The sequence below is a fragment of the Nyctibius grandis genome, chromosome 15 (genome assembly GCF_013368605.1).
Source record: "Nyctibius grandis isolate bNycGra1 chromosome 15, bNycGra1.pri, whole genome shotgun sequence".
Taxonomy (NCBI): domain Eukaryota; kingdom Metazoa; phylum Chordata; class Aves; order Nyctibiiformes; family Nyctibiidae; genus Nyctibius; species Nyctibius grandis.
Window position 1 is genome coordinate 1,571,657 of NC_090672.1, and position 15,997 is coordinate 1,587,653.

Sequence of the window (15,997 nt, forward strand, 5' to 3'; positions counted from 1 at the left end):
CAGAGAGACTGCTGAGAGACTGCTAGCCAGATGGAAACCCACAATCCTGAACCAAATGAACTTGATGGACTTTTCGCATAAAGATGAATCATAGACTAGTGATATGTATATATATATTTGAAAATGAAAAGGTACTGGTGATCTGAGTATGACATGAATGGTATGGAATAAGGGGTGGAATGTCCTGGTTTGGCTCAAACCAGGCCAAATAGCCTTAGAGAACCCAAGGTCACTGCTTACGAGTAAAGAGCCGAAGGGGGTTGTACCTGCAGGGAGGAGTGGACGGGGCAGGTGACCCAGGATTGACCAGCAAGGTATTCCATCCCATACATGTCATTCTCACTTTCCTGTTTATCACTAACCCACTGCCTCCTGGAGGTGGGGCCCAGGAGGGAGGGGCCCTCCTGTCTCCCACTGATTGGTACCAGCTTTGCCAAATCTCCAGTTAAAAGCCTGCAGGTGTGATGGCAGGGGAGCTTTTGCATTTTGCCCTCTGCCCGTGCTGGGGGGAGGTACTGCCTTTTCCCCTCTGCCTGTACTGGGGGGAGCAACTCTGCCTGAGGAGGATTTCCAAGCTCTTGATCTTGGTTTTGTACATATTTGTATATATTTGGTTATTTCTGTTATTATTGTTATTATATTCTTTTTCATTATTATAGTTTATTAAAACTGTTTTAACTTTCCAACCCATAAGTCTCTCTCCCTTTTCCCTTTCCCTTTCCCTTGCGGGGGGGGGGGGGGGGAGAGGGTTAACAGAGAGCATCTGCCACCTGGTTAATAGCTGGCCCAGCTTTAAACCGTGACAGCAGCAAAGCAGCATGGAAATTTATATGCAAGAACACACAACTCACAATAAATAAATTCCAGAATAGTTATCAAGATGAAGTTTCAGAACTAAAAACAAATGCCAGAACAAAAAGAGTAACAAATGCCAGAACAAAAAGAGTAACAAATACAGAGATTCAGAACTGCAAGAAGTGTGTATTAAGATGAGATTTACCCATCACTTACTGGTTCCCCAGCAGCAGGAATGTTCCAGCTGCAAATACTGGAGGCATATATCATGTTTAAAGGGTAAAGGGTGCAGGGAAGAATAAGGACAAGACCAAGACAAGGTAGCAGCAGAAGAGGGAAGAAAGCAGAGAGGACCTGGGGATTCATTCAGAGATTGGACTGATTGCACAGAGACAGGCAGAACCACTGATCTGGGTGTCAGTGACTGGTCTGGATTTGGAGGGAGCCAGGAAGCTGCAGGTGATTTGACTGCGTGGTCTGTGATTGCCGTGATGCAGGGAGGGACATGCTGTCCACGCTCAATTGCTAATCTGGGGGCAAGGAAGTCAAAAGGAGGAGGGAGCTAGGGCAGAGGAGGCAGAAGGGCTGGAGGGACAGGGCTGAGCAGAGGGTTTCTGGCCATGGAGGAAGCGAAGAAACATCTCCAGGCTGGGACGAATTGGTGGAAACAAAGGGAAAACAAAGGAGTAGCTTTGAATAGCATCTGAACTCTTGAAACTGGCTAAAGGATGACATGGGGCATCCCCAAGTTCATTAGGTTAAGAGGGCTGGATAGAGAGGTGCCAATAAATGTGCTGAACCATGTGCGGGGCTAAGACAAATGAAAATCGTGATTTTTCAGAGCTCAGCAAGAGCACTGTCAGAAGGGGTATTAACACATATGAAGCTGTTTGGGTACAAAGACCAAACCCAGGGAAGCTTCGGAGGAACTCTGGAAGGGATGCTCACACCCCTTAGAGGGATGACCAGGCAGGTTATATGGTGGTGATAGGCTGCCCCAGATATCTCCTGAGGTGTCACTTCTGTGGTTATGGAGATAGGTCAGTGCTGGGCCTCCCTGTGGTGGGCATAGGGACATGAAAGGTGCTCTGGGTTTCATACATTCCTAGGGTCAGAGCAATGTCATGTTTCCACAATAAAATAAAGAGGATTTGGAAAGATGTGAGAGCAACCACTGGAACTGGTTTAGAAAGAGGCACTTCTGTTTATGAAAGTGGGCAGGAGGAGTCCTGAATCTCCTAATGATCTTTACCTATCCTGCATACTAGAAACTAAGGACACATTGTGCAGCAAATCAGGGGTTTCAGTAGGTTATCCCAAGCAGACTCATACAAGTATGGGCTGAACAGCTTGGATTTAGCTGTGAACCCATACTCTGGCCAGATATTGTTATGCCAAAATCATATCAGCTTAGGAGCCCTTGCCCCATGTTCACTGTCCTTCTAACCTATCTTAGAAATATGCACAAGTAGCACTATAAGCTGAGTGCCTTGGCTGACAAGATGGACTTTTCTTTGGTTATCATTTTTACTGTTTTGGCCGGTTAAATCTGACAGCACCTTGCTGATGTGAAAGGGAGAAAAGAGCAATCAGACATGGGGAAACACAAAATTTATAGGTAAAATTATAAAAGACTGGGCCATATTTCATTGTGCACGCTATTTAAAAATATGGTCCTATGTTTAATGTTAATGGAAACCATTATTCATGCATCGTTGCCATAGGAACATTTCTATTAACATTAAACATACTTTGATACCAGTAAATGTTACTGGTTGGCAGAGGAAAGTTACAACATGTGTAATTTTGCTCTTTGTTTTCTCTTACCATGTGTAGGTGTCTGGGTGGCACTGTTTAGTATCAGGTGATTATAATTTTGTTCTTGGTCATCTGAAATTCACAGAAAAAAAAAAATCCCTTTAAGAAACAGCTTAGTATACTCACTGATCTGCAGATGATAATTACAGCTCACAGTATTCACAAGAAATCTCAGCATGATTAAAGAAAGGAGAAGAAAATGCTTAAGAAAGCAGAAGATTTTGTTATGTAGTTCACTTAAAATTCCAGATGCAAGAAGAACACAACAATAGGAAACTACTCCCCTTCTGCTGACCCTGCAAATTAGAGTTGTCTGTAAAGGTAAGAAGCATGTCTAGACAAGAACAAACCACAGGTGGTGTACCGACATCAGTGGTGTGTTCCTGGGAACTGCTGGAACCTCGCAGCCTCTACACCACTGCTCCATCTCCATCCAGCATGGAGGTTTTCAGGACATTAGCCCCAACTACACGAAAAACAGTCTCCCACTGTGACCACAACCACACCAACAATGTCCTGTGTGAGTACAGGGAAAGACCAAATAAGTGGCCTCATAAACGCAGGAGAATTAAATAGCTGCACATGGCCTGTAGGTCTCCCTCATCTGAGAAATGAGAATCATGTAAGATCTGATGCATTCAGCATCAAATGCACCGTGCTGCAAAGGAGCAGGAGTGATCAATGGCAGAATAACTGCTACCCTTGTGGTTAGTAACTACACTTTGGGTTGGAAAACAGCTTTCTGTCTTTCTCACTGCAATAAAACCATTAGATAAGTGACTGCTGATAAACTTCTATCATCTTTAGTTTCCAGACAAGCCTTCAATAAGGAATGAACTCTTTGGATCTTTACAACCCATTATGGAACTCTAGTAATGTAGGGTGAGAAGAAATGTCAAGAAAACTTCTTGCATCTCATGCTCTCCTGGTGCAGGATGGGCTAGTGTTATGTCTAGTCTGCTATTCTTAAAAACCTGTCATTGATATTTCCACTTTCTTCCCAGAAGATCTGTTTCATTGGGCCTTTCTTACTGCTTTTTAGGCCAATTGCTTCTTTCCTGTTTGTCAAGGACATAGAAAAAATCCCCCTTATTTCTGCAATAGCTCTTTATGACAAAGCTCTTACTATATGTTCCCTTAACTTTATTCTTCAAGCTAAACAATGCCATTTCCTTTATGGTTCCCTATAAAACTTGCTTTGCCTTTGATTATTGTCATTCTAGCATCCTGTGCTCTCTCCAAATGACCTAGATCCTTCTCAAGTCTGGAATGCAGTCTGGGACATGCTTCTGAGAAGAGACCTTACCAGTACAGAGTGGACTGGCTGGCTTTCCCCCAGTCATCTACTCTTGTTCACACAAACTTGCATGATATTTTTCTTTTCCTGGTTCATGTAAAGTTTGTGATCCTTTATGATTCCTTACTGCTTTTCCAAAGCACTGCTACCTGTCCAGTTGTTCTTCAACATATACAAGGGTTTTCTAGTATTTGTTTCAGTCCAATGCATAGCATCTTTCTCCATTTAACCAATAAATTTTCAGTTTATTTCTCCAATTTGTCAAGAACATTTTAAATTCTAATCCCATCTTTAGACTTATGGTCATCTAAGCTTCATATGATCTGCAAATTATATAAGCAAATTCCTTTTCCACCAGTAGCAAAAAGAATAAATGCAGAACCATATCCATTCATCATTCTACTGATATTTGGTTACCTTTTATGGTTAGTCAGCCATTATGGCATCTACCCTATAGAGGTTCATTAAGAACATGCTTCTCAAATTAGCCTCATATTACTTTCCCAGAAACTGCTGAAAATCTTGCTAATGTCATGATCCTTAATATGAGCTATTTCTTCCTGGCCATGAAACACAGTAAAAAATAAAAATAAGATTAGCTTGACATGATTTGTTTCTGAGAAGTCCATGTTGGCTGCTACTTTATCTCACTGGAAACTCATCTCCATGCACAGCACACTGAATGCCTGTGTCCAGCCAGGATTAAAATCAGAGGTTATTTATTTGGATGACAACAGACTGGTCACCTTAGCTTACTTACTTCTCCTAGAAGTACTTCTTACTAGAAAATAGGCACTCATTATATACACAGACAGCTGAAAATATAGAAAGGATATTAGCCTGACTGCCAGTATGGGATGAGCAAACCTTGAAAGGAGACCAGGTTCACACAGATACCTAAAGTGTCCTTGAATAAGCGGCCTACAGGTCACCTAAGTTAGAATTTTCCTTTGGATCCTCCACTGTTGGTTACTTTTAGCAAGCAAAAATCCTGCAGTAATTACTTTTGTGTCTTGACTTCAGTTTCTGTTCCTCCATATAGTCTAATTTCACTTTAACGTGAAAACTGGACTGGAGGATGGGTGGGACCAATAAAAAACTGGATATTTCTGGAATCCCTGTAACCATCCGGAGGGATTTTCAGAGATATGAGATCAGAAGGGGCTTTTCATCTAGTTTCCAGCAAGCATGATACAGAATTCCACTCACTAATTTCTGCATTGTTTTAACTGTTTCTGGAGTTCAAACAGACCTTTTCAGTAATATGATTTTAAAAGACTGTATGTGATGGTAAGTCTGATACATGCCTAAAAGAAACAGCTACAGTATTTTTGGTCTTCATTACCAAAAAAAACACTATATACTTTAGGTCTTAACTGAATCATCTGGCTTCAACTCCTATGAGATTTTTCATATTTTTTGGTGGGACTAAGAAAACAATTTATTACTAGAAAACTCTTCCACATGTAGATATTTCTAGATCATGAGGCTTGTCAATCGTCAACTTGATTATTCTCTTAGATAATCAAAATATTCCGTGCTTCTGAAAAGCTGTGGGGCTAAGGTCTGGGCTGGTACGTATAGACTTAAGCAGATTCAGTTCATGACACTGTCAAGCAGAAATGTGTTTTGAATATTGCTGCTAGATGGGTGTTTAGTCATTATAGCCAGCAACGGGGCTGCTGAGACTGCCAGACATACAGCTTTGGTGCAGTGTCCTTTATGGAGAATTTTTAGGGGTTTTGGTTGCAAAGGCAGCTGTTTTGTACAGTGTATATTAGGGATGTCTGTGTCTTGAGAACAACTGTTTCTCTCTTATGCCTAATTTTCTGTTATCAAGTTCATAAAATCACAGAATCACTGAGGCTGGAGGCAACTCTGGAGATCATCTAACCCAACCCCCTGCTCAGAGCAGGGTCTGCTAGAGCAGTTTGCCCAGGACCACGTTCATCAGGGTTTTGAACATCTCCAAGGATGGAGACTCCAAATACTCTCTGCAAATCCTCTTCCAGTGTTCAACCACCCTCACAGTAAGAAAGTTTTTTCTTACGTTTAAGTGGAATTTTCAGCACTACAATTTGTGCTCATTGCGTCTTGCCCTGTTACTGGACATCACGGAGAAGAGCCTGTCTCTCTCTTCTTAACTTACCCATCTGTTGTTTATATACAATGATGAGATCCCCCTGAGCCTTCTCTTCTCTGGGCTGAAAAGACCCATCTCTCAGCCTCTCCCATTACAACAGATGCTCCAGTCCCTTAAACACCTTCCTGGCCCTTTGCTGGACTCATTCTAGTTTGTCCGTGTCTCTCCTGTACTGGGAAGCCCATCACTGGTCCCAGCACTACAGATGTTTCTTACCAGTACGGAGCAGAGGGGAAGGATGACCTCCCTTGGCCTGCTGGCAACACTCCTCCAAACGCAGTCCAGGATGCTGACAGCCACAAGGGCGCATTGCTAGCTCATGTTCCACTTGGCGCCTGTCACGTATTTTATCGGTTATTTTACCCACCATTTATTACCTTATTTATAAGTTATTAAATCTGTTTTTGAAAGTTGCAAACGAGGTAGTGAGTAATGAGCCTGTTGTATTTTTTGATGCCCTCTCCTTGACATTTGCAGCTGATAAGTTCATTGAGCATGACTGAATTGCTATACAGCCACTTCTCTCCTGAAAGCCTTAGAAAGTGAGATATTTCCCCAGGTCTCCATCCTTCCACACGCTTTGTATAGTAGCCTGTGGTTCCTATGCTAGTCCCTTTGTGTTTCATCCAGGGGTAGGGCTGCAGTCATGCAGGGCAGCTAAGGACTTCCAGCTTGGCTACAGCAAAGCTAATTTACAAATCAAATTGCAGAAGACATCCAAACATCCAAACTGTTTGTCCTCTTCTCAGCTAATGCTGCTTACATGCTACAGGAGCTGACAGATAAAAGGTTACACAGAGATGGAGACACTTGTGAGTGTGAAACGCAAGCATTTAAAACAGTAGCAGACATAACCTGAACACATTAACTGTTCCAGAAGGGAAACAACAGAGGTTTCTCTCTCCTGAATACACAGACTTGTCCAATGCAGTCACTCTCACAACCTCACTCCTGGGTGAAATTTTATCTTCACTGAGGACAATTACACCTGCATCTACATGAATAGGAACTATTGTCTTTAGATTCTGATCAGCTTTCCATTTCACCCCAAATACTTTCTCTTTCCCCTTCCCTTCCCTTCCCTTCTCTTCCCTTCCCTTCCCTTCCCTTCCCTTCCCTTCCCTTCCCTTCCCTTCCCTTCCCTTCCCTTCCCTTCCCTTCCCTTCCCTTCCCTTCCCTTCCCTTCCCTTCCCTTCCCTTCCCTTCCCTTCCCTTCCCTTCCCTTCCTTTCCCTTTTTTCCTTCTAAAAACCTCAGGTGCTTTGAGGCTACTGCTTAAGAAATGGCATCCAAAATAGCCAGACCCGGAATTATTGGCATTTTCATGTGGCTGAGCTAATCAGGCATCTGAATGAAGCACTGGGCTTCATTTACCACTTCTGTAGCCTATTGTAAACAGTTTCTGAGCAATAAAATGCTTGAAAATGATGGCTGAGCCTTCCTGCACCTCTTCAGGTTTAACAAGATAATGTTGTTAATTGTGAAGTGCCAGTTAGGCAGAAGCATATCTATTGTAGAGACAAGGATCTGAGTTCAGCGCTATTTACTAGGAAACTCCATTAGGGAAATAAAGGATTCACAGTGCTCTGAATTGTCAGACCACAATACAAAATTTCTGAGCACAGCTGGAGGAGTGATCAGATACAATAAGCAGCAGAAAGAATGAGACATTTTACTGGCAGAAGGGAAACAAGTGCTTCCAGCCCCATTGCAGTCTGGGAGAAGACATGTGGACAGACAGGGGCTTTAAGGGTTTCAGGTTTTTTTCCAGAGGAAATGGGTTCACATGGTAAGGACAGGACAAAATGCTGCATCCCACGTGATTATATCTGTGATCTCTACGTGAATTCAGTAACCACTGCTCTGGGAAATGCAACTTTGCACCCACATGGGAAAGGGGAGTCTGTGATGTGCATTTATGAAAGGAGAAAGGAAGCTGCTGTTGGAGGGGGTGAGATACTGCAGGGAGAAAGAGAAGTCTGTAGGTACTGGGAAATGCTAAGGGACAAATTTCTGGCTAGATGGCCTTGCTGTCATGCTGAGATGGCCCTTCTGCTGCAGCTAGCAACCTGTCTAAGCACTCCAGAAGCTCTCAGTGCTACTGGGTAGGATCCACCAGTAAGTACCTGCGTTAGCTTGAAGTACAATGAAACTGACCCAAACTAGGCTGCTGCTGAGAGGAGCAGGGCAGCCCCATCTCCTGCCCTGACCGTGTGCCTGCAGGAGAGCCTGTACAGCTGCTCTGCAAGCCCTGGGGAAGTGGCCCAGCTGAATATGCAACGTGCACAGTACATTCAGCCAGAGCGGTCCCCAACCAGGCTCTCCTCCCTGCACCCGCAAGGCCACCAGTGCCAGCATCCATGGGCCGTAGCACCCTACTTCTGCTGGTGGCAGTGATATCTTGCACCCTGAAAAGGAGAAAACTTCTTCCAAGTTCAGCACCAAGGGAAGCATATGAGCCTGTGCACCACCGCCGAGTCTTTGCTGTCTCTCGTCTCCCTGTTGCTTCCTCACATGGTGGGCTGCCAGCCCATCTGAGTGTGACCTCCATAGAGGTCCTGAAATTTCACTGAGAGTGCATGTGCATTTTGGAAAAGACTTAGTCGAGTATCAGCCGTGGCATCTAACGATCGATTTCAAGAAGCTCAAGCATCTTTTCCACAGAGGATGATAAAACATGTAGCTATAATTTTCCCAGTGAATACAGGGAGTGCTTTATGGTCCTGCAGTAACTCAGTGACTTTGGTGTTGGGGCAACATCATCTCCCTCAGATGTCCCTGGGCAATGGTCACCATGTTGCCCAGAGCAAGTCAGGATCTGGCCCTGGGGACATGAGAGCACCCCTAACGGGCAACTGAAATCAGAGCATCTGGGTTAGCTCCAGGGGTGGGATGGTTCCGGAGAGCCCTTCATCCCCTTCTTCATAAAGGTAGGTCTCCTCATCTGCTGAGGTATCCATCTCAAAATTGAAAGGAACTCTTCTTCCTGTGGTCAGGACTGACAGCTCTGATTTGCAGCATAAATCACTGAATTGTCTGTCTCAAGGTTTGAAACCCCAGGTAACTGATGAAGAAAACTTTAAATAGCTCCCAAAGAGTTCCCATTGCACTTCTGTGCACATTGCACAGGAGGTTCCTCTTAAACAATCTTTTTGCATAAAGACTTAACCTTTCCTTTGGTACTTGGTTTTAGTCTTCTCTAGGGTATATTTTTTCAGTCTCAGGGACTTCATATGTGTTTATTGTTAATAAAAACTACATTTATTGTGTTCTATAATGGAAAAAGTATCAAGTGCCAGAATATGGAAAGAAAATGCTGTATTTTCCACCGTGTCTTTCCTAATAAAGTTCCTTATAAGAACTGCAAAACAAGGATATTTTTAATATATGCCAACTGTATTGCAGATATGTGATAGTTCTGACAGTCATGCAATATTTTGCATTTGTTTTACAGTATTCATTAAAGTACTGGGAACTGCTCTGCAATCTATAGCCGATAGGACAAAAGAAGTGGACTAAACATGAGCAATCAGCCTATGAACTACAATTCCTTGTCTTCTGCCCTCCTGGTCTTTTCAGCAACCTCAGCATTTGCCTACCTTCAACCTTATTCCCCAGCTGAGACTTTCAGAGAAGGATGTAACAAGTGGTTTATTTTTCTGATGACAAGATAACTGTTTGGCATCTACACTAATGAAGAGAAAAATCCCTTTCAAGGGCTAATCTTCCAGAGTACTTAAATATGACAAAAGATTTCAGGCTTTAGGAACTGAAAGGAATGCAGACCCTGAAGGCAAGGAGGAAAGCAGACCAAAAATTGATGACGAGAATGTAAATACTTTTGGCATAAAGCTACTCATTTATCATCTGCCTGCTCCCCTCTAGCATTTTCTATTCACAATTTGCAGTCCAGAGATGAGCCCTTCAGCAAATATCCTTTAACTGCTGCTATGCTGGTCAAGCAAAGCTGAGCAGGGTGCCTGGGCAAGGGGAGCAGGCATCAACCTTTTGCTATGCAAAGCCATTTCCCATTAGTTTAGATTAGACAGAGATGGTGGCAGACAGCAGCTCCCAGCACTGGGGGCCATCCCAGGGAACTGGTGGGGCTAAACCCATGGTCCCCTCCTAAGGGGGACCTGCCCAGCCAGCCAGGACTGTGCAGTGCCTTATCAGAGGTGACGAGCATATGAATACTTAGCCTAATAGATCGTTAAATCCCAGCTGTCTTTCATGAACATTAGCCAATAACTAATTACTTTATATGTTTGTGCTGTGAATATCCTGCTTGCAGAGTGTTTCTGCACCTGGCTAACGATACCCAAACAAACTGACCCCTAACAAAGGGACTGTAGCAAGGGGCACACAAGACAAAAACAAAAATTAAGCTACTAGTAAAGTCAGCATGTCAGTCATTGAATGGATTGGAAATGCCAGATTAAAAGCTGTCCTCAAGCCCTTAATTTGATATTCAGTATGTCAGGTTTTTGTTCTACCATTCCAGCCTATTTTTCAACTGTAATCCTGTGACTCATTCATTGAACAGGATGCTCGGGGAATAAGGCAGCTATTCAAGAGTTATTTTAATCCTCATTAAGCGGTGAATGGCCCTGTTCTTTAGTATCCCACGCCATCCAAATCCTGCACTGATTATGGAACTGTTATTTTCCATGCAGGCTTTTCTCTAGCGCTCATCTAAGCCTCACAAACAGCTCCCAGACACCCATTGCAGGTAGGGTGGGGTCTGTCAGCCCCAGATTTAAGCTGAGCCAGACAGCATTTGCACTTGTATCTGCAAGGTTTTATTACTTTTGAGGAACAGCCATGGAACACTCAGGTCAGATTTTTCAGGTCACAGAGGGGATTTTTAATAGGATTTTTCAAACATAAATCAGACACTAATTAATCATATCACTTTTGTGGGGAAGATAAGGCAGGTGCAACTCTTCCTGGTTTACATGTGGGGAAAATGATGAAGGCAGGTGGAATCACTTCCCTGTGGCCACCCAGTAGTAACACAAGGAGGACTGGAAGTGCTCCCCCCAGCCCAGTTCAACCCCGGGTTTGTTACTCTCCATCACAACCCTGCCAGCCACAGCAGCGAGAGCACACCCTGCCTGATTATAACTGTGGCAGCTCGCTGGAGCCCAACACTTCTGAAAATCGTGTTGCAGGTGTTTAGGACTTAAGGAACAAGAAATCAAAGTGACTTTGAAAGGCTCTGATTAAGCCTAGCTCAGCTTCCTCCAGGACTTTCCCACGAGGCAGACCCTGCTGTTTCACCCACGTCAGCAGAGCCTCCCAGGAGTGCCCCAGCATCCTCAGACAGAAACTCCCCCCGTGCCTGCCCTGCTGTGACCCTCCTGAGCAGCATCACTGAGGGCAGCTGAAGCTGTCGCCACTGGCACGGTGGCACGGATGCTCCGTGTCTTGCTGGCATAGCAAGGTCAGGCAGGAGGCTAGCATTTCTCACACCTGGAGCCGCTGCAGACTTGCCAGCAGGATTCACACTGTGGAACTGGCTGCAGGAACTCCCTGGCAGTGACAAGAGAGAAGTCTGGTTCACCTGGACGCCGGTCAAGTGCTTACCCTGCCCACCTCCCGGAGCTGTCATCTGGTGCCTCATGCTTCTCGCATCTTGGGACTGCTACAAGCCTCCTTCACTATACAGCAGTGACTCACGCCCAGAGCTACTCTGCCCAAGCAGTGCTCAAGGCAGATATTTTATTTGGAAAATATCCATCAAGTAACTAAAAACTGTATGAGTTAACATTTCACAGGAAACTTCAACTCAGTCTTTTGCTACTTTATGACCTCTTGTTTTTCCAGTTTAAATGGAAATCTTTCTAAACTGTAAGTACTTATGCATACTTACAGGTAGAGTTCAGTCTATCCAGAAAAGGAAGGCAATGGCAGAAACCATCGCTCTGGATGAAGTACTTGCAAGTTCCTGATGGAAAACTATGATTTTAATGTTGGGCTTGCTACAGTGTTTCTTGCCAGTAGGGGTTTTTTTATGCAAGTGTGCATGCATACCTACAGGCACGTAACATGAGTGCATGTGCTATGTGCATGTAGATGCTGGCGTGTACATGTATGTACCACCTGGTCCTCATGGCAGAAAAGCAGGGGGGACAGGGGACATTTCATTTCTTATCTTTGTGACTTTGCAACAGGTAGGTATGTGTGTTGCAACTGTAACTGCTTTATAGCAATGAGTATTGTTCATTCGTTGTTTTAAGGCTATAGGAGGTGGAGGCTTAAATGAACTGTAAGAAATCAAGGAGCTGCAGGTGGAAATACTCTGCTGCAATGGGCACTGAATTTCTGGAGGTTACATCTGACCACTTCAGAAAAACAGCATGGCCCAGTGAGCTATGCCAAAAAACAGGTGGAAAATAAACCTTCTCCCCTAAACATCTGAGTGAAAATGGGTAGCATGACGAGGACTGTCTCACACAACAGGGCTTCAAGTTCACTCACAAAAAATATGTCTCCTCTGTTGAAAGAATGCACAAACTCACACATTCATTCACAGTGGATTCTCTTCCTCCCACACACGCCTTATATCCAGCGATGGAACAAGTGCCATGTAAACCATGCCCACTCATGAACTCCCTACACACAAGCATATTTCTCCTTCACAGTGCATTTATGTAGATACTCACTGACTCTCAAATTCATCAAAGTGCCAAACTGCAAAAGAAAACTGTCTGGAAGAGCTTGGTCTGAGGAAAATACAACTTCTGTTTTCGAGAAACTACAGCTAAAGAGTACACCTACAGCAAAACAAAAACCACACAAAGAATATTTCCCAGTCTTGGCTAAAATGTTGTTTTAAAAAACAGCAACACCACAGTGAAGATAAAGGTTACATAGAACTCCAAATATCTCTCTCCGAGGAAACGGATACCTTTTGAAGCATCTTTGGAAAGGCTGTTTTGATGAAAAAATGTTTTTTCCTCTGTGTAGACAACAGAGGATGAGGTTTATCAAAAAGGGCAGATTTTTCCAATGCTAACAGAGCCTTGCTAGATTCACTAGCAGGAGGCTCTGGAAAAGAAACGTATCCTGCATGGGAATTTCTCAACAGCAATACCTCTGCTTTTAGAGAGCAATAACTACAATGACCCCCATCTCTCCCAAATGGCAATGTTTGAACTTACTTTTGATCTGGAGTTTAAAATCTCTCCATAGGATCTCATACTTTATTTGCTCTGATTTTCTTTGTTTTTCATTTACTTAGTTCTGCCCTTTCTTCCACATTCCAGCATAAATCAGGAAAAAGAAGTGGTGAATTGAACAGAAGAAATCCAGATGAAGAGAAAGAACAAGGACTTTCTTTCTGGGAGAGAAAGGTCTGCATGGCTGGTGGCAAACCCCATAGCACAAACTTAGCTGGTGTTGACAGTGCCTGGGATCCCCTCTGTGTTTGGGAACTTCACTGACTCTCCAAACATAAAGTAATTAGATAAATATGGGCTGGTTTTCTCAAAAATCACACAGCTGAGCAGGCTGCATGACTAACGTTAGACAGCAATGCACAAACAGCATCTGGAGGAGCACTCCTGGATGCTAACCTTTGGAAACACATTTAAAATACGTGGATCTCAGTGAAAACATATGGTCAGAATAGAACAAAATGTGTCCTTTAAAGGACATTTCTGAAGATGAAGTTGATTTTAGAAGATGCAAATAGTATGGGTTTCTAAAGCAGGATTAGTTAAATGCAATCTTTTGTGGAACGCAGCCAGCTATTGCACATTCATTCGGAGTGGAGAGATAATTATGCTAATACCTTCGGAAGAAACACATGGTCGTTTTTAACCCCATGGTATTGGCAGGAAGGAGAAGGAAAGGGAACACAAAGTCCTCCCCCTGTTTTTCCCTCTTTCATGAAGTGTAAAGAGAAACAAAAAGTGAGAATTAAATCACTGCAAGAAGGGCTCTCCAGTGAGTCTAGTGGGGCTGGACTGTGCTTCCACTTTGAGAGCGGAAGTCAAAGACCCTACTCACTGCTGTACCTAAGGAAACAGCCAGGGGTGCGTGGCTGTCCCATCTTACTCTCTCATTATACTGAAAAGACACAGGATTTAGCAGAAAGCTAAAACAGAAGCCTTCTCGCTCGTGACACTACAAGCAAAATTCACAGAAAAAAAAAAAAATCTTATTTGGATTCACATGGAACCAAATGGCTCAGAATAGGTGCTTGTCCTCTCACTCAGGGCATTACAGGATGATGCCAAGAGACAACAGTGAGGAGGGTGGGCTGCCAGCTTGCGCAGAGGAGACCAGAGTCCAGCAGGGCTTTTCCAGCCTCTGTTCTGGCTAAGTAGTGATAAATGTGCCACGTTATAACCAACTGATGATCAAGATAAGCAGACTCGTAACTCATCAGCTGATTTTAAATCATTCTCAAGTAATAGAATTTCACTTGCTCTTAATTTGCCGGCAAGACATGGCCAGCCTCAAGGCGTTCGGACAGAGAAACGGGGGCTTTATATTACGCAGCTCTCTGCTGGGGGCCAGGCACAAGAACGTGCGTGTCACAATTGTTTGAAGTTTATTTCATCCTTTTGCTGATTTCTGGCATTTTCTATTCCTAGATGCAGGACTTGTTTGCATGCTTGTTAACTGCTAAACACGGCTTTGGGCCAATACTTTATAGACAATTAAGATCCAGATACAATCTAACACTGATCGTATCCTTAACTTTAAGCATATAAGTGAAGTCACTAGCACTAATCAAGCACTTAAAATGAACCATGGGCATAACTGCTTTATTAAGGCAAAAAGGAAGTGGCACTATGTTAAGGAAGAACTAAAAGCTCTATTTAAATCCATCCCTAATCCTAGCAGCAATTAAGCAGATGGTTAACTTTAAGCATCTGCTTAAGTCTAACTGATGTCACATTAAACAGTGGCTTTCAAAATAGCACTTCTGTAGGAATATCTGTATGTGACAGTGTGAAAAATCTAGCTTTTTACTATTAATTACCTTTTCTGTTCTTGCAGTGTTTCCATTCCATCAGACTTGATCTGGGAGATGGTGGCACATACTCTTTGAAGGAGCTGAGGACAGATGTATTAACGCTAACCACCAGCAGTATTACATGTTCCTCACAAGAAACACAGATCCTTGGATATTTTATGCATGCTTATTATTTTATTTTTTTTAAATAAATATTTAATTTAAAAGCCCTTTTCCATATGTTGTAATTAGAAATTTTCTGCTTGGCCAATTCAAAAACAGCTGAAATGATGAACTACTATTTTTTTTTTAATATTTTTTTTTTGTATGTTTGTAGATATCAGAGCAACTCAGACGTTGGGAAAATTGGATTACTGCTAAAGGGAAAAAAAAAGTCATTTAAAATTAGAAAATCCAGATATGCTTAGAAGAACTTTCTTTCTTTTTTGGGAAAGCAGGGTGGAGGTCTACATAAGCAGGGTCTGAGTGTGATCTTTCTGTATGTCCAGTATTGGCCTTACACAGACTTTAAAGTCCAGCTAGTCCAGGCAACCTGCCTTGATTTCAGTGTACCAAATTGCTTGCACATTGAACGGTCTCTAAATAATTAATCTGTCTACACTGACAATAAGTTACAGTATTTATTACATATTTAGGTGTACTCAAACTAGTCTTATTTTGTGAAATCCTATGATAACTTTTGAAGTAACATCTTTAAAACTAGCGCTGCTACTTGTGGCATCCTGGTGCCTCTTTCCATAGAAAATGAGCATCTTCCCTGAAGTAAATGCTTCTGTGTCCAATTATCCCAGTTTTAGCAGAACTGTAGTATTTTATCATAAATCTTTAAAGCCCCAGGTTCTTGAGTCGTTTGATTAGGTAGGAATTTCATCTGTCTTTTCAGTTAAAGGGAGATCACTGTCTCCTTTTTTTTGGTAAAGAAAAGGCAGCAACAGCACTTTGCACCTTGAAGGCCC

General features: G+C 43.0%; 1 protein-coding gene across 1 annotated transcript in view; it reads right to left on the reverse strand.

The window, feature by feature from the left end:
• SHISA6 (shisa family member 6) overlaps positions 1-15,997 on the reverse strand; it is a 262,276-nt gene that overhangs the window by 28,015 nt on the left and 218,264 nt on the right. The window contains exon 4 of the mRNA XM_068413462.1: positions 2,623-2,685. Coding sequence (XP_068269563.1) covers positions 2,623-2,685 — 63 coding nt within the window. The remainder of the gene's footprint in view (positions 1-2,622; positions 2,686-15,997) is intronic.